The sequence below is a fragment of the Oenanthe melanoleuca genome, chromosome 1A (genome assembly GCF_029582105.1).
Source record: "Oenanthe melanoleuca isolate GR-GAL-2019-014 chromosome 1A, OMel1.0, whole genome shotgun sequence".
Lineage (NCBI taxonomy): Eukaryota > Metazoa > Chordata > Aves > Passeriformes > Muscicapidae > Oenanthe > Oenanthe melanoleuca.
In genome coordinates, this window is record NC_079334.1 from 56,974,718 (window position 1) to 56,996,616 (window position 21,899).

The window sequence follows — 21,899 nt, forward strand, 5'->3', positions numbered from 1 at the left end:
TTTCCTCAAGGAACTGAGACGTGTGCTGGAAGACCTGAGAATTTACCCCAACCAATCTGTAGACTAAACCAAGCTGGGGTGGCATTCAATACATGCAAGGACAGGACTGCCATTCAGAGGGACTGAGGGACACTAGAGGAATGGGCCAAGAGAAGCCTCATGAAATTAATCAAGGACAAAATCCTGTACCTGATTAACACCTTGCAGTGGTACAGGTTAGTACCTGCTCTGCTGTCATCTGGGATTCCCAGTGGGAAGGAGACTGAGCAGAGCACCCTAGCAGCAACAAAAGGCTGACATTAATGTTTTAGAGATCTGAAGTAATGTATTGCTTTAAAAGTCACCAAGGTTGAGTAGGTCCAATCTTCCTTTTAAAAACGATCTCAAAGCAGACTTTTGTTCTCAGAGTAAATATTTCAGTTAACAGACTTACTTTTATGCTTTGGATAAATAACATCAAATCCAGGCAATGGCATCACTACATCATGGATAGTGTAGTTATCAACATCATCTTCTTCAATGTGAACAGCTGTGGCTACAGTCAGGACAGAAAAACGAAGTTACCAGTACAGATGCCTGTGACAGTTAACTTCAGCTAAATTTAAAATGAAGCCTTTGATTGAAATAAGGTTACTCTGAGAAAGATAACTACCATGTTTTATCCCCACTTAACAGACAACATTTCTAAGAAAAGAAGTAACAGCCTCCAAGACTGTCAGTTACTGGCAGAATCACAGCCTGGCTTCCAGTGACTTAAAGCTGTATGAAATAAGGACTGCCAGAGAAACAGCCCCCTTCCATGCATCAGGCATACATAAAGGAGAAATACTGTAGGAAATGCTAGAGCAAATACAAGTGAAGGAAGTTTTAACTGAGTAGAGCTTCTGCTTTACATGATACTAATGCAATCAAAAACTTCTTTGGTTAAAACTCCATTATGTCTTTCCACAGCTCTTCATAGTTTTACTAGGTTTGAGGTCATTCTTGATTTAAAAAAAAAAAAAAAAAAAAAAAATCAGTCCTCTAAAGTCTCTCTTCCCTATCCAGTTATTTGAAAAAAAGAGGCTAACAAACAGCTCATGGAAGTGTAACACCTAACTTCTAATTCCTTGCACAATTTGTCTACAACAGGCCAATGGATTCAGATATCACTGGGCCAAAATGGGTGTGGGAAAAGAAACACTGTAAGCAGTATCAGACAAACAACTACATGCCCTGTTTTCCTAGGAATCTGAACTATACAGCATCACTGGCTTTGTCTGATTTTACCTCCTTTAAGTACGAGATCTCCTGGTACAGCTCTAAGACCATATTCTTCTATTCTCTTGCTCACCATATTATTCCACACATAACTCTGGTAGCTATGAATATACATTAAACGATTATTTCTTGGTATCTAGAGGTAAAGAAAAAAAAAGTTAAACACTAGAAAGATATATTTTTCATTTTTTTCTGACAATCATAACCAAAAAGGTGTATATTTGAAATGTTACCTTATTCAGAAAAAAAATTTACACAATTTCTTGTTATACATATTTGATTTTTGTTCACTGTTTGAGAAAAGGATATGTGAAGAAATAATGCTTTTATACATTTGAAATCTACACAAAAAAAATAACTGTGCTTAAATTTATAAGAAAAAAAAAAACAAACTTCTTTTTAATTCTACAGGTCAAACATATGGGTCTATTATATAACACGGAATTCGTATTCAACCTCCTGAAATCCTAAGTAAACTTTGCAGCTGTGAAAGCACAGTGTTATTCTGATTATCTTCATAAACAAGAAATTATTCCCCAGATCCTACAATGGGCCCAGTAGCTTGCTAGTGATGAGGTATTTTCTCCAAAGACTTGATCTTGATTACAGCATTTGAAAATGACAAGTGGATCCATCACCTCTATATCAGGCTGATTCATTAGCCCACCATCAGTTTGATTTATACTTTTAAAGCAACAGGAAAACACTGAAATGGAACATTTGCACAATTCTAAGATCTGTATTATACACAGCTACTAAGTATAACTGTATTGCTTCCCACATACCAGAGAGATTGTTGTATAAATTGGAAAGATCATTATGCACACGTTAATTAGAGATGTCATCAGTTACTATGCAGCAGTATTTCCAGCAAAAAGGCAGGATAAATGTAAAGGTTTTTAAACTTAACCTTCTACTCATCAAGCATCAATGAGTCTATTTTAAATTCATCCTGATACCATCAAAAGAATGTTTATTCAAGTAAATACCACTCAGCTTTTACACTCACTATGCCAAATGCAGAGATTATGTTCTTCATTCCATACTTTAAGAGTCCACGTAGAAGCTGTCCTTCCACGCACCTTTTTACAGGTAGTTTCTTGAGGGCTGCTGCTGGATCTTTAGTCTTTGCCCATTCTTCTCTGCATTTGACCAAGTATCCCTTTTCAGCTAGAACAAGGATGTAAAATAAACATATTTTAACTATACACCGAAGAAAGCATCCATCTCCCAACTTTTGTTAAAACAGTTGAAAAATTAAAGTTTCAATCATGGTAATTAGAGATGAATAGAATCACAGAACACTTGAAGTTGGAAGGATTCACATGGAGCTTGAGCAGACACTAAGTTTTCAGGTCCGTTTTCAGCCCCACTGTAAGAAACTGCACAGCAAGGGAAGCGAGGCAGAAAGGGAGAGTATGAAGATTGCTTCTCCTCTGCTAAACTGGCTTACGTTTTTCCTAAACATACACTTATTGGAGAAAAGACAGAAACACATGATGTATCATTTTTCAGTTCTCACCTCCTGGTCGTGGTTTTAATATCAAATCCATTACTTCATTCCAGTTGTTCTGTAGAATAGCTCTAGGATTCAAACAGGAAAGTGCATTAAGAACTGACTAAATATTTTAAAAGGATTTAGCCAACTTATAAAAAAAAAAGTATTAGTGTTTAGACTTACGCAATATTAGAAGTAGTGCTATTATGCAAGATAACTGCTGAAGCAAGTTCAGAAATAAGATCTTTTTTGAATCTAAATTTAAAACTGGTACAGGCAATATGTTAGAAAAATGTTCCCAAAAATACGTTAAGTTACATGGTGATAAGAATAAAATTTAAAAAAATAGAGGGGGGGAGGATGAAAGCAACACATACCTGCCAATTTGGTAAGTAGGAACAGCTGTGGTTCCAAATCTTTGCATTCCATAGTAATTAATGAATCCAATTTCCCTGAGTGAATGCATTGCTTGCTCTATCTGGTCATCAGTTCCTGTTATGTTTCTAGCATAAAAAAAAAAAAAAAAAAAAGTTACAGACAGGTAAGGGTTTCTGCTATTTTGAGATGCCCATTATATTAAAGCTCAACATAACATTATATAGCATTAAATCAAATTCAGTCTCCTGCCAACAGGACTTCTTTTTTGTAACACATGTTGCACTGATATTGCTTATCTATTTAAAGAAATAAAATTCTAACAGAACCATCTAAATACCTACTAACATATTACCTGAGAACAACAGTGAAATGGTTCCCTTGCAGTTCTCCCAATTTCAGTGGATGGTTCTTGTAACTGAAATTTCCTAATTTGAAGTTCATCAAACATTTATTCAAATGAGCAAGTCTTTGTGCAGTGATTCTAAAAAGAAACAGACAACAGTGATGAACCTGTGCTTAGAAAAGTACATAAATATAGAAATGCTGCCAATACAAAACAAAAACAAGTGAGTCCAGTTTCCCCAAATTTCTACTGTTGCCTTTCAGAACACTTTAATGAAATAGCTAAAGGAAGATAATACATAATTCTTCAGGATACTCATACAAAAGAAAATTTATACTGTGACAGACTGTTAGCACTGTTTTTTTCACATGTGTGTTAAAACATGGACTCCAAAAACAGCATATTGCAGTACTCATGCATACTGCACCCCACAAGTTGAACTCTGTGTTATTTGAGTAACTACTTCATTAATACACCCCAGTTAGCACAGTCATAAATACAGAGTTAAGTAAAATTAGCTACTTATGTATGCCTAGTGCAGATGAGGGAACATGGAATCCAATGTGTCACTGATACCTGTCATTTTTGTTGCTAGTATTTTTGGAAGTTTACCCTGTTCTTTGCATCACCAAGCTGCTCTTGGACACTTCTGCTAGAATTTTACTAGGATAGTGAAGTTTATGAACCAGCATAGTCAGCTTAGAGCAGGCTGACAACTGGCTATGTTCCCTATCCTGTGCAGGAGAGCTGGGGGCTGTGGCACCCCTGAGCAGACACCACACAACACTTAGAGCACTCTGGAGCTTTGGGACACAACATTGAATATGATAATGTTAAAAAGTAAATGGAACAGCACCTGAGACAGCTACACCGCACATTTGGTTAACTGCTGGCCACTTTGCAAAGCATCCTTGAAGCAATGCAAATTTGGGGCTTCTCACAATTCACAAATCAGTATTTCCTTTTATATGTGCTAACACACACACATACAGAACACTGGGAGAAAATAGGAAGTAGTGAAAAAACGTAAGTTCAGTAGTGGATGCCATCCTTTTAACAAGGATTTGATCAAACTTGTGGCTTTCAAGCTGTGAATTCCTCAGTCAAGCAGTGTGATTTTCAAAAAGTTGTTAAAAGTAGTGCAGGCAGGATACTCCAGCCAGCTAAATGATATTGTTATACATGACTGGGAGACATCTGTCATTCTCAGTTATGGATCTAACACTAATTTAAAGTGCCCAGTGCCATATAATTGTCTTAGAATATGATAAGGCAAATTTTATTTTCTCTTACAAGGTGACTTGTGGGAGTAGGTTAAGGCAGGAAAAATTCCTCAGCGTTTTTTGCCCCTTCTGGCTACTCACAGATGAGCAAGGGTAGTGTTAGCCTTCTCGGGCACTGTTCAGAGAGTGCAGTGAGAAAGAAAATAGGATTCTAGCTGAAAGAGGGAAACAAAAGCCAGGAAGGAAGTGGGACATTATTTTCACCCTGTCATTCTGTTTTCTGCTGTTGCATGAGATCCAAGCAGCTTAAGAGCACATAGGCAATCTCTCCCACTGCCTCGGCCAAGTACACGTAACCAGCCCGTGACTCAGACACTGACTGAAAGTGTCAGCAGTAATCACAGAATACAAAAGGATTGTGGCATCTTCATTAACACCTGTGCTTTACCAGGTCAGGACCTGAACCTGCCATTTGTGTCACAGAGTCTTTCAGGTATTTAGTGAGATACTCAAGCTACCACAGCAGAAGCACAAATACTCCAAACTGTACTTATACTCACCTGAGAACAGCGATCTCTTGAACTGTTATAGCCCTTTTATCTTTAGTTCCCATGTAGGAAAATATGTTTGGCTTCACTCTTAAAAGCAACAGTAACAGATATTATGTATATTAAAATAGCAACAGATCAAACATAATTTTCAGCATAATTGCCTAGAATTATTAATCATTCCTCACAACTGCGTTACAATTTGACATATGTGTGATGCTTTCTAATCTCATCCATGAGCACATATAACACAAGGAAACTTCTCTGTTTTAATTATATGTAGACAATTCACATTTAATACAAGAGTGCTTTCAAAATATGAACTTTGAAGTACTTCTTTAAATACATTCACTCGATACACAAATGCACAGCCACCAACAACTTCACTAAAAAAAAAAAAAAAAATCATGTCCACTTCTTCCTTAAACTTCAAACACGTCTGTTTGAATAGCATGCCTGCACATTATGAGAGAGTATGAGAAGTTAATTTAAAATCTGATCCACTCCTTTCCCTGAGAGGAAAACTTCCTTTCCTTTTCACTTTGTACTTTACAGCTTGTGTTAGACTGAGTATTTCCAGTTATTCCAGCTAAGGGCTCCAGGGGGTAGCATGATTGCCATTACATACAGTTTTTCACCTAACTATGCTCTTGCCATTCTGTTCTCAACACTAACTAGTTCACTGGTTACAGTCCAGATTACAAATTTTTTTTTCGACAAGAGAGGCAAAGGGAAAAGAAGGGGAGAAGTGGGGAAGTTTCCCTATGAGTAGGGAACTGAACTGACCCAATTTTAAAACTGCTCTTCCTCTACAATTCACTGTGTTCATGTCACGCCTTGGCAAATCTTTTTGTTTCTGCACTTGATGGGGTGAAAAGAACTAAGCCTGTGTTGCCATGGAGAAATTAATACATGGCACAACAGTTTATCAACTGTAACTGCTTAGGAACCAATCAGCATATTATCACAACAATATCAGACAAGTTCAAAACACAGCATATATTCACACACTGGGGAAAAAAGGCTTTTAATTCAAGTTATGTACACTGAAGCTTTCAGCTGCCAAGTCTTTCTCAGATCAGCCAATGTCAATTGTGGACTTTTTCCACTAAAGCAGTAGTGTAGTCTTTAAAATTCCTTAGGTTCTTTTTGTTCCATTCTCACTTCCCCACAAAACTTCTAAGTTTTAAATTTGATGTTCTAAAGTAACTTTTTATTTTAAATCGTCTACAAATTACAGAATAGCAATCACTTGTGCTGCTGTTACATAATTCTGAAGCATAACATTTACAGTAACAAGAAACATGGAGGGGAAGGGCTGCACACCAGTCAGGATGGCAGAAACAACAGTCTTACCTTAAAAATTTGGATAGGACATTAATGGCATCCATAGTGTCCTTGTTCTCCTTGTACAGTACAAAATGGCAGTAGCTTCCCCTAGATTTTGGCCAAGAGTGCTTTCTTGGATCTTTAAAAGCAAAAAGGTTAAAGTGTCACTTTTTAAAAAATTTAATATATTTGCTATTGCAGCTACATTTATTTTAAATATGCAAGATTCAATTTCTGCTAATTTCCATCTGCTTCAAAAAAATGTAAAAGAAAGAGTTAATTACTGGCAGCAAAAGCTCTAAAGCACATTGAGAAAGACCTCCCCTTCCACTGGACTGTAAACTTCTCTTTAATCAGTTCTGTCACCTAGAAAATCCTGAATGAAATAGTGACAGTTCCTTTGTCATGAAATTATCTGAAAATATATCCCAGTAATTTAATTGTTCTATCACCTGATTAAATTTCTCAAAAACATTATCATTAGACTGACTCTCAGCAATAGAAGCTATACCACGTTTCTTCTAACTCCTTCTATAATTAACAGTTGAGGACCACTGGAGCCCTGTTTGTGGGAAAACTACCATTATTATTTATAGTACAGACATTCTTTTTTCTGTAGCATTTTTTCTGCGTGTCATACAAAAGAATGAATTGTATTGCTACAAAAGCCTAAAAAGTCATGCTCAAAAAATTGCTTTAAGATGGTTCTTTATTAAAATCCAATGGGAGTAAGAAATCTGGTAGAAGAAAGACATTAACATACAATCCATGGCAAGTATGGTGCCATGCTTAGAGAAGGCTAAAGGTTGAAGTAACTTAGGTCCCACAGACTAATAATTGATTTACAATTCTGTGCTACTATCTGACATTTTCTGGAGAAGGAAGGAAACTGTTTGATTTGTTAAGCTTTCTTTTGCACATAAAAACCCCCAGAGAGAAAACTTTCAGTTTCCAATAATCCGCTGTCAATGGCATTACTTGGGAGACTGACTCTACAGAGGTTTAGCAACCAACTGTGAGGCTGTTTCAATTCTGTAGTTTATCAATTCCTTGTTATTTAAGAACAAAACTAAGAATTAATTTTCTTTTAATTAAGAAGTCCTTTATCTCTTGCTAGCCACTAAGCAGACATACCTGGTTTTGTAAAAAAAGGCATAAGCATCTTCCATATCAGCAAAAGCTAACTGAAAAAGCCAGCCTTATTGCAATATACAAACATCAATGCAGAAAGGAAGTTCTTGAGAAATACTGCTCTTTTTTTACCCATTGGTTTTATAAAGTCCAGATATCCCACAGAGATAGTATGTTTAATTTTTGCTTGTTTTTGAGAAGCTGCCATTCATGCACACACTTCTGCAAAGATAATTTTGGATGCTACAGTATAAAACACTACATGTAGAGGTTTTACTTAGAATTATTGCATCACTTGCCTTGCACCATCAGTTTCTAAGCACAGCCCCCCTAACACAGAGTTTCATAGGACCTGAACTGGAGACCTCATGCTCCTCCTGGTCTCCCCTTCTTAGCCACCACTACTCTTAGAGAATAAAACACTGCATTCAGCTGGAAGAGCAAAGTTCTCCATGAAGATCTCAGCAATTAGAAGGGAAGAGAGTAAGACAGAGCTCAATTCACAAAGGAGAACCTCCTCCAGCTGGAACCATTCTCTGTATTTATATAATACATCTTGCATGTGGTCATTTCAACACACTGCAAGAAGCGAGCCCTAATGTGATCTACACTAAAAGGACTCTGTAGGTACTATACAGACCAATGGGCTCCTCATGCTTGGGGCATCACAGCAATGGCCCTATCCAAAGGAGGCTGCAGCCACAGTCCTGATACTCAACCATTCCTCACTCAATACTTCAAAGTATTCAATTGGGTAGATGGAGCAATGGGACAATTTGCAGTCCTTATTGCTGTGTTTCAGAGTCATGTTATATTTCTGACAATAAAATTGTATTTCCGAGCTCTTTTATCAAACCTTCTGCTGAAACTCGAGGCTTAGAAGCTCTTTTTTAATAGCAGGGTGTGTGACAAATGCTTTGTATAAAGACAGGTAGTAGTGTCTTAAATACAGGCTGAAGGGAAAGGCTTGGCTAACTGAAATCCATGGAAAATTTACCACAGTTGTCAATATATACTGTCAAAATTGATAATTCATATAACTTATTACTAGCAGACTTTCTCTGCACCAAATGATTATTGCCTACACTGCACTAGGAAAAAGAGGTAGAACAAACCTAATTCTTGGCTGTTTCAGGCCATTTTAAGCAGTACCTATGTGTAGGGATTTTTAAGAAATTGTTACAAGTTTGGCCAGTCCTGTTGCTATTTAGGAGGTCATAATGGTTGGCATTTCATTTTTGTTAGTATGAAATGTCAACATCTCTTACCTGTTGTAGTTCTGACCTCTGTCCCAATGCAGAGCATAAAGAGTACAAAAGAGTAGCATTTAATTTTTAGACTGTCAAAGGGTTTTTAGAGGTGAACATGCAGGTTTATGGTTATGGGATTGTTTATGCTTCAGGGAGCATCCAACAGCTAGGTGGTGGATGACAGCAATTTAGACAATTATGGAATGGAATCGTGCAGAGGGCAAACAGTGAACATATGGAAAGCTTCAATTGGAGATGCAACAAACTTAATTTGTGGACAATGATGAAACAACAGTTTACTGAAAATTTAGTAAGACAGTACTTCAAGTATTTAGAGGGTAAACTGATTATAGACACAAAGCACCTTCTGATTTTAAATTTTAAGAAGATTGTTTGGCTTTATGTCATCAACAAAAGTAATCAGGTATCTCAGCTAATAATCCAATATTCTACACTTCTGAAATGTTTCTTGCCTGGGGAGCCCATTCACAACTAAGACATACTTGTAACTATATAAACAAGAAAGATAAATATAATCCTGACAAAAACCAACTTCAATCTTACATCCATAAGCATTTGCACACACTCACAGAAACTGACACATCTCCACCAACAAATGCACAGGTGCCTGCAGCATCACACCTGGGGAATCCAAGTTAAAATAGATGATGCTTCTCTGCATCACAAGATGGTGCTCCACAATGTTTTAACCCTAGAGACACACCACCAAATTCTTTCCAGCATATTTCAAATACTTAAATTCTTTTATATAGTATCCCTTAAAACAGTGTAACAACATCCACTTGACTGCAACAGTGATAAAAGAATAGAAGCAGCAGAAGGAAAAGGTGGAGGAAAAACCATTACAAACCAACAGAGAACAAAACTGGCTGAGGAGAACTTTGTGCTGGTAAGTATACACACTCCATGCATAAAGCATGCAAACATACACATTTTCTAAACATGACTATAATACATAAATACATTATAATTGGACCAATAAAAACACAACATTCCCATATTTGCTTACAATAAACCTTAAACAAACAACTAAATTAAGGGGGAAATTATTTTATTTCCCATTTTAAATTACTATATTTCTTTATCCTTCCTCCATCTCCTTTGTCTTTAAAATTAAAGGGTTAGGTTTACATACCATCTTTTGTAGTAGGTTAAAATGACAGAGGAATGCAACCAATTTAAACCAAACCTTAGTATCTTTAGTTAAACCATTCTGCGGGTAGATAGTCCTCTAAACTTACAGTAGCAATAAATTTTAAGTAACATTAAAAGATGTAAAACATGTGAATTTATTCCCAGTATCCAGAACAGTATTTTGCAAAATTAAAGTGGGTAACACTTCATTTTGAAAATCCTTCATTACTTTGACTATTTTGAAAGATTATCTGTGATCTATAATGAATAATTTTCTGCAAATATAACTAACCTTGGAAGGAGAAGTAATGATCATGGTAAACAAACTACGTTTATATGTAACTATAACAAAAATAGGGTTGTCTCTATTCAAATCATTGAGAATTTTGTCATGAATATTCAAGACAATCAAGATTACACCATCTATCAATCTAATGTACACTTTCTAACTACAAAGCACACTTACACAGTTAAGATCATGAAAGTTAAATTTAAAAAAATACTGAAAACAAAGCCTCTGTTTTGTCTATTCCCACTGAAGTAGACGATAATGTTCTCTCTTCTAATATGGTTTTACTGGATGAATTATTTGAAAGAAAAACAAGTAGAAATTTAAGTTTAAAACATTTCTGTGATCCTTATCATTCTAGATGCACAGCATCACTGATATGAATAAAAAATGAAGCAAGACTACATTAGGAAGCACACTCACTTGAAAGTACTTACTAACAATTCTTACTTTGGGGATAATTTTAGCATTTACTTTTCCCATCTGCTGTGATACTGAAACTCACTTGCCAATGCTTTTTTCCCAGCAGCATGATAAGCAATAATGTATTTCTTTCCATCTCGATCTTCTGTTTTAGTCTCCAGTCCCGGAAACAAGGATTTCACAGCCTGATGGATGATGGTTCTTTTTTCTTTGGTGTCTTCCATTACCTGTGTAAGGTACAGACATGCAGAAACCCAATAAATTAATACAAAAGGGGAGGATGCCTTAAAGGAAAAAAATTAGCTAGATAAGATTATGTAATGTGTGAATGCTTATTTGAAACTACCTGATGTAATCAATCTGCATCTCTGTGTTTCAAAATTTAGCTCAAATTATGGTCTTATTACAGAAGACCATATTTATCTCCTTTTCCATTAAATAACTAAACATTGACCTTGAAAGTAGTGTTCCATCATGACAGATATTTTATGCAAACCTCCTTTTTCTTTAAAACAATACTAGACAGGAGACCAAAATACTGCAAGGTAATTTTAACACCACAGGAATTAAAATCTATATTTAAGTTTCTATATACAGTCTCACCAATATCAAAGTGAAAACTCGTACATGCATGAATTTGAGTACATCTGTAAGCCTTTACAGAATTAAACCCTAAACCAGACACAGTTTGGTGTAATCTGTCACATCATGTTCAAATTGCTCTTATACCTTACATGCATTAGAAAGTGTTTATCTTCTACTCACTCCCTCTCTGCCCCCATCCCAAACTTCATATCTTTTATTAATTTTACCTCTATGGCAACACTAGTTTCCTTATTCTTAAAAAGCTGGAGCTCCTCTAAACGCTGCTTGTCTTCGTCTGACAAAACCGTAAATGTTTCTTCTGATGGGTCCTAATAATATTTGGGGATAAAAAACAAACATCCAATAACCCTCATGGAGCAACTTCAAGTCTTTTAATGTTCTTGCTTAAGGAGCATTAAGAAGCATAGCCATTACCAAATCTTTTCCTCAAAATTTACCTCATCATCCACTGGAACAGAAAAGTCATCCAAATGGCTCACACGTCCATCTTTGCCTATTTCATGGACAACAAAGTCTGAGTATCTGATAGAAAGAAACATGCATTACATTCACAATAAAAATCCCACGTCACAAAGTCCTTTCCTAAAAAGCTGTTTGTTAGCAGAATTCACTGAAGAATTCTGAATTCATGTAATTCAATTCATGTAAAACAAACTTAACCATGAGAAAGCTGTACCTATTCCCACTCCCCAGAGGGATACCATAGGAACACATATTCAAACAAAGCAGACTTCCTTGCAGATCACCAAACACCTGCTGTATTTATTCTCAGTCATTTTCTCACCAGCTTGAAGAGATCAGTAATGCTTATCCTCAATCCCAGTCATTACTGGCAATTAAGACTCCACTGCATTGCCACAATGTGCAATGCATTAACTACTGCATTATCTCTGTCACTTCAAATAACCTACAAAATAAAGTGCATTTTAGCCACTCTACAGAAGGCAGGACAAATTCAGCCTTGTTCATATATTCAGTAGTACAGAACATCATTCAAATAAAGTTACACTGCATACTCTATGACACCAAGAAAGAATTTTACTGTGACATTTTCAATCCAGTCGCTCATGTCTAATAATAAAAACAGCCTAACTATAACACAGCACAATTGGTTTGTGTTGCAACTGCTAAATGACTTTTAAGTAGCATTTGCTAGCAAAGTGGGGTAAATAAAGAAAATAATTCCTATTTTACCACTGTTGAAAGATGAATAAAACTTCACTGTACTCCCCCTAGCCCCTTTTGCCATCCCTCTGTGCAGATATACATCATATTGGCAGAATTCCCTCCTGAGGAGTGTTATGTGTCCTCTCTTGTATTATCTGTAGCTAGACACTAGCATGTCTAGACATGCTAGTGATGGTACCATAAAAATACCAAGAATGAATTAATAATAGGTGTTAAATACTAGGGTCCAAAAACCCCTACAAACCCACGAATTTTCTACCTTTGGCCAAACAAAATTGGCAGATCTCCCACAAGAAGGTTCAGCACAGACTATGTTTCCCAGAGAACGATTACACTAGCTGCTTAATGCTGCACATAAAGATTAAATACATACATAATATGTATATATCATTTAATTATGTAAAATTATCTATATATGAAGCCAGTATTTAAATACAAAGACTTTTCAGTGTTTAAAGAAAGCAACCTTAATTGCTTTGCTAAGTCAGGGAAACAGTGATTCTTCAGTGAACTTCTGTATTTGCATTCTGTTTTGTTCAAAGCTACTCTTTAATTTTAAAAACCTAGAAGTTTCATTTTAAAAAGCAACTAAATCCGAAGAACCTTATTAAATATATAATGTACATTTATAATAAATTCTACAACCTGAATTTTAAAACTCCCTTCTATGTAAATGATATTACAACTGAAAAGACAGTTAAAGCCTAACTATACTTGTTTACAGACATTAGGACAAAAAAGAATTAGAGCAAAGCAAAGAACCAAAGAAGGATGGCTTCGATGCCATTGTGCTTCTCACATCAGCACTGAGGTACAAAAGGTGGGTGTACTGCATAAGGTTTTATGTCTCTGCTGCTGCCAGAGAGCAAAGGAAACAGCAAAGGTCAGTATAATCATGTATCTCTACTCATACACAGCTTCCTTCTTCACAGTTCCATTTGACAGGAAAATAAATTAAAAATACAAAACGAAACAAAAAAACCCAAAAAACAACCAAAAAACCCCCAAAACGCCAATCAAAACCAAAAACCAACCCACAATCTAGGAAAGTCCTACACTAAACATTTCTTTCAGTCTCAGCAGTGTGAAGTGAAGTAGTGAACCTCACTTAATCCAGCTGCAATCTGCAAGTGCAAAAAGGAAAATGGAGTACAGGTGTGTTACACAAGGAATTAACATATGTAACAAGACAAAGAATTACCTCTCTTTTAAGATTCCAGAAAATCCTTTATGAGAGCTAACAAATTTAGTTATGCCAACATCGCTTTCAGTCAGTCCATGCTTCATCATGTCTGCAAAGCTCTCTGGATCTCCATCTTCATCACTGTCCTCTAGTTCCTCTTCTTCCTGCTCCTCACTTTCCTCATTGGGGATTATTGCACTTTTTGTGTCCTCAGGTTGTTCTGTTACATTCTCAATACTCTGCCCAGAGTCATTCCCTGCCTTAGACTTCTCCAAGATCTTCTGTCTTTTAATTTCGTCTGCATTGGCCACATCATCCTCAGAACGAGGACGTTTCAAGGATACACTATTCATTTCTACAGTTTCCATGTTTAAGGCACAGGGTAGGATAGAAAGCCCTGAGAAAGAAGAAGAAAGGCTTATTTTCTGTCTGCTAAGAGCAAAATCAGTACATAGTCACTTCACTCCAAGGATTCGGCCCTCTGCAGTTTTTCAGGAAAAGCATAAAGTTTCTGGATTTAAGTTAAACATCAAGTAAACATTTTGACCACCTAGAAACAATATGTATTTGGGGAGAAAGAAGGAAAGTATCATGAGGGCTTAATACCCAGCCCGAGGGCAACATGAATACAGGACTACAGCAGAGCAGATTCAGTACTACACCATTTACCACCATCATCACTCTTGCCCACCTTTACCACAGCTGCCTCCAGGCTTGTGCACACACAAGGCTCTGATGTCAACAGCAGTCTGGTGCCTAAGAAACTGTTTGTTTCCAAGCCTTCTCTTAAACATGACTACCCTCAGTTATTGCCTTTTCTATCAAGATGCCATCTTGCAAAGACTGAGAGAACGGCTGAGTTCCTTCAAACCTGAAATGTCATGTCTTCATTTTCTATGTTCTTCCAACACACACAAAACTCAAGGTGGCATCAATTCAGCTCAGAAGACAAGAGGGATGAGATATCAAAATCATTGAATCAGTGAGACAAACAAAACAATGAAGAAATTAAACAATCTCTGAGAAGAACATGACTACTCACGCTGGTGGAACAAGGCTCAGAGCTGCCACCTTTGTGTTACCAGAACCACTGCCTTCAGATCTGAAAAAAAGAGGAAAACTAACTCTTTGAGAAAATTTTATGAAAAAAAAAACAAAAAAACCATATATGAATGCAATCATTAGAGAAAGCAGCTGCCCCTGACCCAGATATCAGCAGTTGCATAGAAGCAAACACAACTGCTAAGAGAGATGCGGTAATCAATACAATTGCAAAAGTATTCCCATCCTAGTGACACAACACATTATTGCCATTTAACAAGCTACAGGAAAGAACTTTGTTTTTATTTCTAAGTGTATAAAAGGAAACTGGAGTTCCTATGATTAGGCATGGGCAGGGACCTTCTTCCAGCACCACCCAACTGGCACAGGAGTGCACTGGGGATAAAGTGTAGGTTTTGGTAGCAGGGACTGCATGGGAGGAGGCCACAAACTGCCCTGTGTGGGCCACAGCTAGCTCCAGCTGGCTCCATGAACCTGCTGCCTGCCATCCTCCAACTCATCCAGTTCATCTGAGAAAGGGAAAAGCAGCCAGCAGAAAATGGAAAAGAAAGTGCAGGAGGAGACTCATGACAAGGTGCTCAAAAAGGCACAGGGAAGCATGGAGAACGGGACAGCTGTTGCAGACACAGCTGGAGATGCACTCTTGGAAGGAGACTCTCCACACTGGAGCAGGGACACCCCTGAAGGGACTGCAGCCTGTGGAGGTGTCCATGCTGGGACAGGGACAGCCTTGAGAGGCCCATGGTGAGGACCCACATACGAGCAGAATAAAATGAGCAGAAAGAAACCTCCATGCACCAACTCCAACCTTGTGCACTAAAACTGCCTTGTCCAAGGGACAGAGCATAACCTGAGAGGCCAAAGAGAAAAGGGGAAGAAAGGGTTTTCCCCAAGTCTGTGTTTAAGTACTGGTCTTCTTTGTATATCATTAGCCAACCAGTAATTAAAAGTTAACTAGTAATCAACTCAATTCCCCACGTCAAGTCAATTTTGTCCACAACAACCAAGTTTCTAAATTAACAGGATTGAGGTGTTACTGAGAAATTAATCTAGGCAGGGAGCAGTATTTCAGAGCTACATACATCACCCGTATTATTTCTCCAGCTACTAAATAGCATAATTTATTCAATTTTAAAGGAAGTCCCACTACTAACTTCATAATCAGCATGTGCTGGGTTGGTAACTAATTGTTACCAGTTAGCCACTGCTGATTCCATGGCCTGGACTCCCAACTGAAGAAATCACCAGCTTAGGGTAAAGAGGCAGGAACAACTGTTTTAGAAACACCTAAAATGTTTTGCTCAAATGAAGAACTGAAAATGGATGCTATAAAAATAAGCGAACAAAAGGGAAACAAGGAGAGACTTATAAAATTAAGTGTATGTATGGCCTGAAGAGTGGTAAGATGCACAAAAGAAAGCAGAACAATTAGCAAAACAACATACCTTCAAGCTGAAAGCACCAATTTTAGTCTGTCTTCACATAAAAGTTCATCAAATCCTTCTTAGGGAAAAAAAAAAAAAAGTCATAGCCAAGCGAAGCAATTCAGCACTGTTTCCAGATTCTCTTCCCATGTACCAAAATTTACAGAGGCTGGGTTATAAAGCACTGAAGTGGAAAAGGCTTTTAGATGGCTTGTGAGTATCTTCACCTAGCGAACAAAACACCACTCAGCACAATGAAATCCTCTGAGATACCTGCCAAAGGTGGTAAAAGAGAAATCTCACGCTTCTTAAATAAACTGTAATAGCTAGTTATTGAATTATACAAACGGTTAGAAGAATTCAATGTTGGGCACAAACACTCCGAAGCTGTCACACACAGACTATTCTCACAGCAGAAGAGTAGTGACTCACACACTACGAAGTACTACCGTGTGCCCAAGGGCAGCCACCAGCGGGGATAATTCTGCAGGATAACTGCTTGCAGGAGCACGTTGAAGCGAGGGGCACACACTGCCTCACTAGTGCACATTGCTAGTGAGAAGCGCCCATTATTTTTTTGACAGCTGCTCAACCGTCTCGAGCCTTTTCCTAACAGGTGTTTCCATAAAAGCCAGAATCTGCATAAACATCAACTCCGCAGCAATTTCAATGTTTTAACAGAGACTGACTTTACTACTACCAGTAAAACACTTGATTCTCCGCAAGGAGAAGCGCCGAGCGATTGCTCCTGGCGCGGTACCTGTCAAGCAGGCACGGCGGGGCTGCAGGGCACGGAGCAACAGAGCGCAGCGCGGCAGCGGTGGACGAACCCGCCTCCTCATGAGGCGAGGCACGTGGGATTAAAGGCGACCGAGCAGAGGGCGATGTGCAGCTGCAGCGCCCCACGACCAACCCCTGCGGCAGGGGCAGCGCGGAGGGAGCGGGCGGGGAGGGCAGCACAGGGCTCTCGGAGCCCGCGGGCCGGGCCGGGCCGAGCCGCCGCCTCAGCGCTCCGGGCGCCGCGCCGGGCCGGAAGAGCCGCTGCCAGCGCCGAGGCTGCCGGGGCAGGGCGGGAGGACGCGCTGGGGCCGCGGCAGGCGGGGCAGGAGGGAGGGCTGTGCCGCGGGGTCCCGCCACACGCGGAGCCCGCCGGGGAGCGGCGGGGGAAAGCCCGGCGCCAGAGGGGGCGAAGCTGCCCCTCGGCGGAGCCCCCCCGGCCCCGGAGAGCCGGCTCCGCCGCGGAGCCCCGCGGGGCTGCCGGGGGAGGGTGCGGCTCCGCCCGCCGCTAGGCAGGAGCCGCCGAGGGGGAGCCACTTACCCGCACGCCGGCACGGGAGGACGGCCTGGGCGTCAGCGCGGCGGGGCGGGAAGCGGAGGCGGCGCGGGAACGAGCCCGCCCCAGCTCCAGCCCCAGGCCCAGCTCCAGCCCCGCGCGGGCGGAGCCGGCCCAGGCCGCGCCCGCCCCGGCCGGGCCCGCCGCGCTGAAGCCGGGCGGGGAGCGGAGCCGCGGCCGGGGCTGGGGCCGGGGCCGGAGGTGGTACCTGCCCGGGGCTGCTCCTGCCCACGCTTCCGTCACCATCGGCCTGCTCAGGCTTCAGGGAAGCGTCTGGGGTAGGCAGGCGATGATTTACAGGAGAACTGCAACTGTGCAGAACAGAAGTTTTAATTTCCAGGAGACAGCTACAGCCAAAGCAGGAAATCGTATACACGAGATGGTGGCCGTCCTGAGCTTCCCCGGCATCTGAAACACATTGCGCTAATTGAACAGTATTCCCAGACAAGGGAATGTTCAAGTACCGTTCAAAACCTCCACCGTGCCTACGCAAATCACTTTAAAAAACCAGGCCAGATCTGTTCTATCAGTCTTTTCTGACATAGTCAGAATGTCATCTTCTACCCTCTTTTCTATTTTAAGCACTAGGTGCAAGGAAGGTATTTTCATTAACTACAACATGTAGATTTGTCCTTATTTTTTAGACCCTGTGTGTCATGTCCCAATCCCAGCCTGTCTCAGACTTCCTCTTAGCCAGGCTATTAATACCAGTATTTAGGACCTCATACTTCTCATTCTCTAGCTGTATTGTATTCACAGTCTTCTTATGTGATGAGACTTACAACTGGTATATGTATGTGGGTAACTTATTTTCTAGTCTTTTGTACCTTCCCCCTTGGAGTAGAATAAGAAAGTAACACAATGGAGTACTTTGCTTGGGATTTTAAAAATCCCAGGTATGCATGCTTTGCTCATTGACTAGCATATAAAAGACCCCATCAAGGAAAAAAGGAAGGAGCAAAGATGCAGCTCTCCTTAGTTCTGAGCAGATATGGATCCACAGAAATTTATTTTATAAAGCCTTATGGGATCAAATCTTTGTCTTCTATACAGAGCTTTAGTTTACTCCCTGTCCAGCCTTCACACCTGGAATTTAATTAACCTACTAGATACCAGTAGGGATATCAGGAATGGGTTCAGTGCACTTCTGAGGAGAGGTGAAGAGTGGACTGGAAACAGCAGTGGAGGTTAGTGATTGATAAGGCAGGTTATGGCACCTCTGACAGCTGAAGTGTCATGAAGGAAGCCAGTGCTAGGACTATCACCAACTCCAGGCTGTCCAAGTGGTACAGGCAACACAGAAAGAGTTATGTGTCATTTTAACATTGCTGACATTTGGCCATTGACTATGGCTCTGGTAGGTTGAAAAGTTATTTCTCCAGCTCTGCTAGGCAAAAACATCTAGCTGAAAATATCTGGCCGGGGAAACTTTCAGCAAGACTTCTACCATGCATTGGTCCAACTTCTTCTGTCATGTTACTTCTTGCTTCTTCTATCTTGTGCCGGAGAGCTTCCCTAAAATACTTATTTTTCCTCCTCCAAATTCTTACATTAAGTACCTCCTTGTCTTCAAAATCCTTGTCATTAATTAGGTAGCTTGTATTTTACAACTGTGCATGGTATGATAATTACCCTTATCTTAGTTCTCCCTGTTGACTATGTGTTCATCTATCATCTACTGCCATCAGCTCAGATAGAATTTGGAGTGGTATGAAGTACCTCATACACTGAAGAACCAGCATTTTGAAGGACCTGCAGGTGCTACCACAAGGTAAATAGCTTAGTAAGATCATTCCTATATGTTTCCCTAGTCTTCTAATATATTCAGAAAAGTTTATTACTCCTTTCTCAATACTAACAAGCATTCTCTGATATACTAAAGAACTGTCTGCCTGTGTCTGAGAATATACAGACAAAATCCTTGAGATCACCCTTTCTGTGGTTCAGGGGATAGAAGGAGGGAAATGCTAGCTCTGCTTCAGAAATAAAACTGATCCACCCTGGCAAGACACCATCAGTAGAGACCACTGAAGATGGCTCAATCACCTTCTGTTCTGATCTACCCTTAACACAGTTTCCAAGTATAAGCTGGCAAAAGGCTTGCAGTCATGACCCCTTTCTCTTTCCACTAGTCAAGTGCTCCTTTTACATACAGAGTTATAGTGTAAAGTATAAAAAGAAAATAATAATATGGCTGCAATTTGAGCTTGATCTTTTTTTTCCTCTGGATGGTTTAATAATTAAAAACCCTTATAGATTATCTAATATATCCATTGGGTGGTATCATTAAAAAATTATTTTAATCTCTCTTACAATGTATCAGTACATTCCCATAGAAATTTTGTTTAATGTAACCTAGAGGAGGTTTGATTTTGGAAAAAAGTATGACCAACCATTACCAAACTGTAATAAATTTATAGTGTCTTCCTACTCTTTTCCCAGGAGGGGAAATCAGGATAGCACATCTCAGCAGATGGGAGCATAAATCTGGTTAGGAAGAGAACGCAAGTGAGAAGCATGTTGAGTCAATCTCCTCCAAAGATGCTAGTTGAAAATCTTAAGGTACAAAATTGAGATGTTCCCAGTCCCTAGAAAAAGCTAATAAAATAGAGCAGCAATAACTGCTCTCACTCTTCTTCAGTTATATGCCTCCCAGGGGCACAGACAATCAGGCAGATAAGTTGTAATTTTATACCCCTTTGCACCAGCAGCACTTAACTGATCTGATTTTTACCTGTCACTTTATAGCATCACAGAGAACTAAAACGAAAGAACTATTAAAAGCCTAATGTATTTTTCATATGTAGGTTGTTTGCATTTTTCATGCTTATTTTGAGGCCTTGCATGAAGCAAAAAGTGGGGGTGATAACTCATTACCATGCAAAATTTAAAGATATAATATTATGAAAAAGGATTTTTTTTGAAAATACAGAATTTCATTCACAACACAATTTCAGCGAGAAGGTTCTCTGAGGAATTTTGGAAACAGTCCAAAATGAATCATACAGATTTCCAAAACAATGACAAAAAAGGGTCTTCCAAGAATGCAAATTATGAAAATTTGTAGCACTTCAATAGGTCATCGCATTTAAGTTGATTCGTCCCCTTTTCTCTTCATCCATTATTTTTTAAAATAAAAAGCTGCTTAATTCTCAAATTCATCTCTAAATCCTTTTGTAGATAAGTTGGCAAAATAAGAAAGGTGGAAAAGCATCTTATGTAGACAGACAGAGAGAATTTTAGGCAGAAAGGGTTTTTATACCATGTCTGTTCAACTCTAAAAAATGTGCTCTACATGGTGATTTTAAATTAAGAATGTATATGACTATAGAAAATCAACCTTAAGCATAGGATTGGGAGGCAACTGTGAAGTATGTTCTTTCTTTTTACCTTCATTTCACCATTAGACAATTGATTCAGGGGTGCTGTAAAGCTTTGCAGCAGTGAAGACAAAACAGGATGCAATCACCCACAGACCAACTCACTGAGTGGCAGTGTTCAGTTTTTGCAAAGATGGTAAAGAGCAAATATAATATACAATAGGAATCTGAGCTGGAGGAATAATTATTTATTTCTGCCCCTATTCACAATTATCTCAGAAGGCCTTTAAGGGGTGAAAGACCTTCCTGTGTATTTGTGCAGAGGAGGAGGGGAACAGCTGGGACAGGACAGAGGCTGAAGTGTGAGCTGCCCACAGAGCTGATGAGGGCCACGGAAGAGCGAGTATGGGGAGTGATGCTGGGTGGGACCCTGTCTTGCAGCAAAGCTGCTGCCTCCCACACAGCAGGAAAAGCCAGGGCTACAAAGGTGGAGGGAGAAAATGAGCTCTCCTGTCAGCTCATGCTGCTTGAATGCTGGCCTGCAGGGTAGCAGAGTGTGCTCTTTACATGCCTGCCTGCCTTGCCTGTGCCTGCTGTCACACTGGGTTTTCCATGAATTATTTTAACTGCCTTTGATCACTGTTATTGCTGTGAAATTTTGTTCCCTATTAAGCTCCTGGTAAAATGCCAGTTTTTCTCAGTGCAACTAGATCTGGCCACCAAAAATTGTTTAGAAGTCACAGCATTCATATCAAAAATTCACAGATGTGAAAATGAAATGGATTATGGGAATACCTGGGGTATTTTTTACTCACAGTTATGAATGACTTTAAAATCTCATTCTTCATCATCCATACAGAAAATCCTGGTACCTGAGTTTTTGATTAACTTCCAGATTATAACCCCAAAGTAGTACTCCTTTATGTGTCTAATTCTGCTGGTAGAAAATAAAATCC

General features: G+C 39.3%; 1 protein-coding gene across 6 annotated transcripts in view; it reads right to left on the reverse strand.

Annotated features, from left to right (window-relative positions):
• PUS7 (pseudouridine synthase 7) overlaps positions 1–17,725 on the reverse strand; it is a 21,680-nt gene extending 3,955 nt beyond the window's left edge. Inside the window, exons 1-15 of one of the 6 annotated variants that reach the window (XM_056516359.1) lie at positions 17,609–17,725; positions 16,312–16,366; positions 14,847–14,906; positions 13,823–14,201; positions 11,871–11,955; positions 11,640–11,741; positions 10,910–11,054; positions 6,607–6,718; positions 5,263–5,340; positions 3,489–3,617; positions 3,136–3,261; positions 2,783–2,844; positions 2,270–2,430; positions 1,270–1,396; positions 434–535 (exon numbers count right to left, since the gene is read on the reverse strand). In XM_056516359.1, the coding sequence (XP_056372334.1) occupies positions 434–535; positions 1,270–1,396; positions 2,270–2,430; positions 2,783–2,844; positions 3,136–3,261; positions 3,489–3,617; positions 5,263–5,340; positions 6,607–6,718; positions 10,910–11,054; positions 11,640–11,741; positions 11,871–11,955; positions 13,823–14,172 (1,579 nt within the window). In that variant the 5' untranslated portion in view covers positions 14,173–14,201; positions 14,847–14,906; positions 16,312–16,366; positions 17,609–17,725. Of the gene's footprint in view, positions 1–433; positions 536–1,269; positions 1,397–2,269; positions 2,431–2,782; positions 2,845–3,135; positions 3,262–3,488; positions 3,618–5,262; positions 5,341–6,606; positions 6,719–10,909; positions 11,055–11,639; positions 11,742–11,870; positions 11,956–13,822; positions 14,202–14,846; positions 14,907–16,311; positions 16,370–17,050; positions 17,141–17,608 lie in introns of those variants that run through there. The other 5 variants (XM_056516363.1, XM_056516362.1, XM_056516358.1 and 2 more) reach the window with 5 other exon arrangements.
• Positions 17,726–21,899: the final 4,174 nt, after the last annotated feature.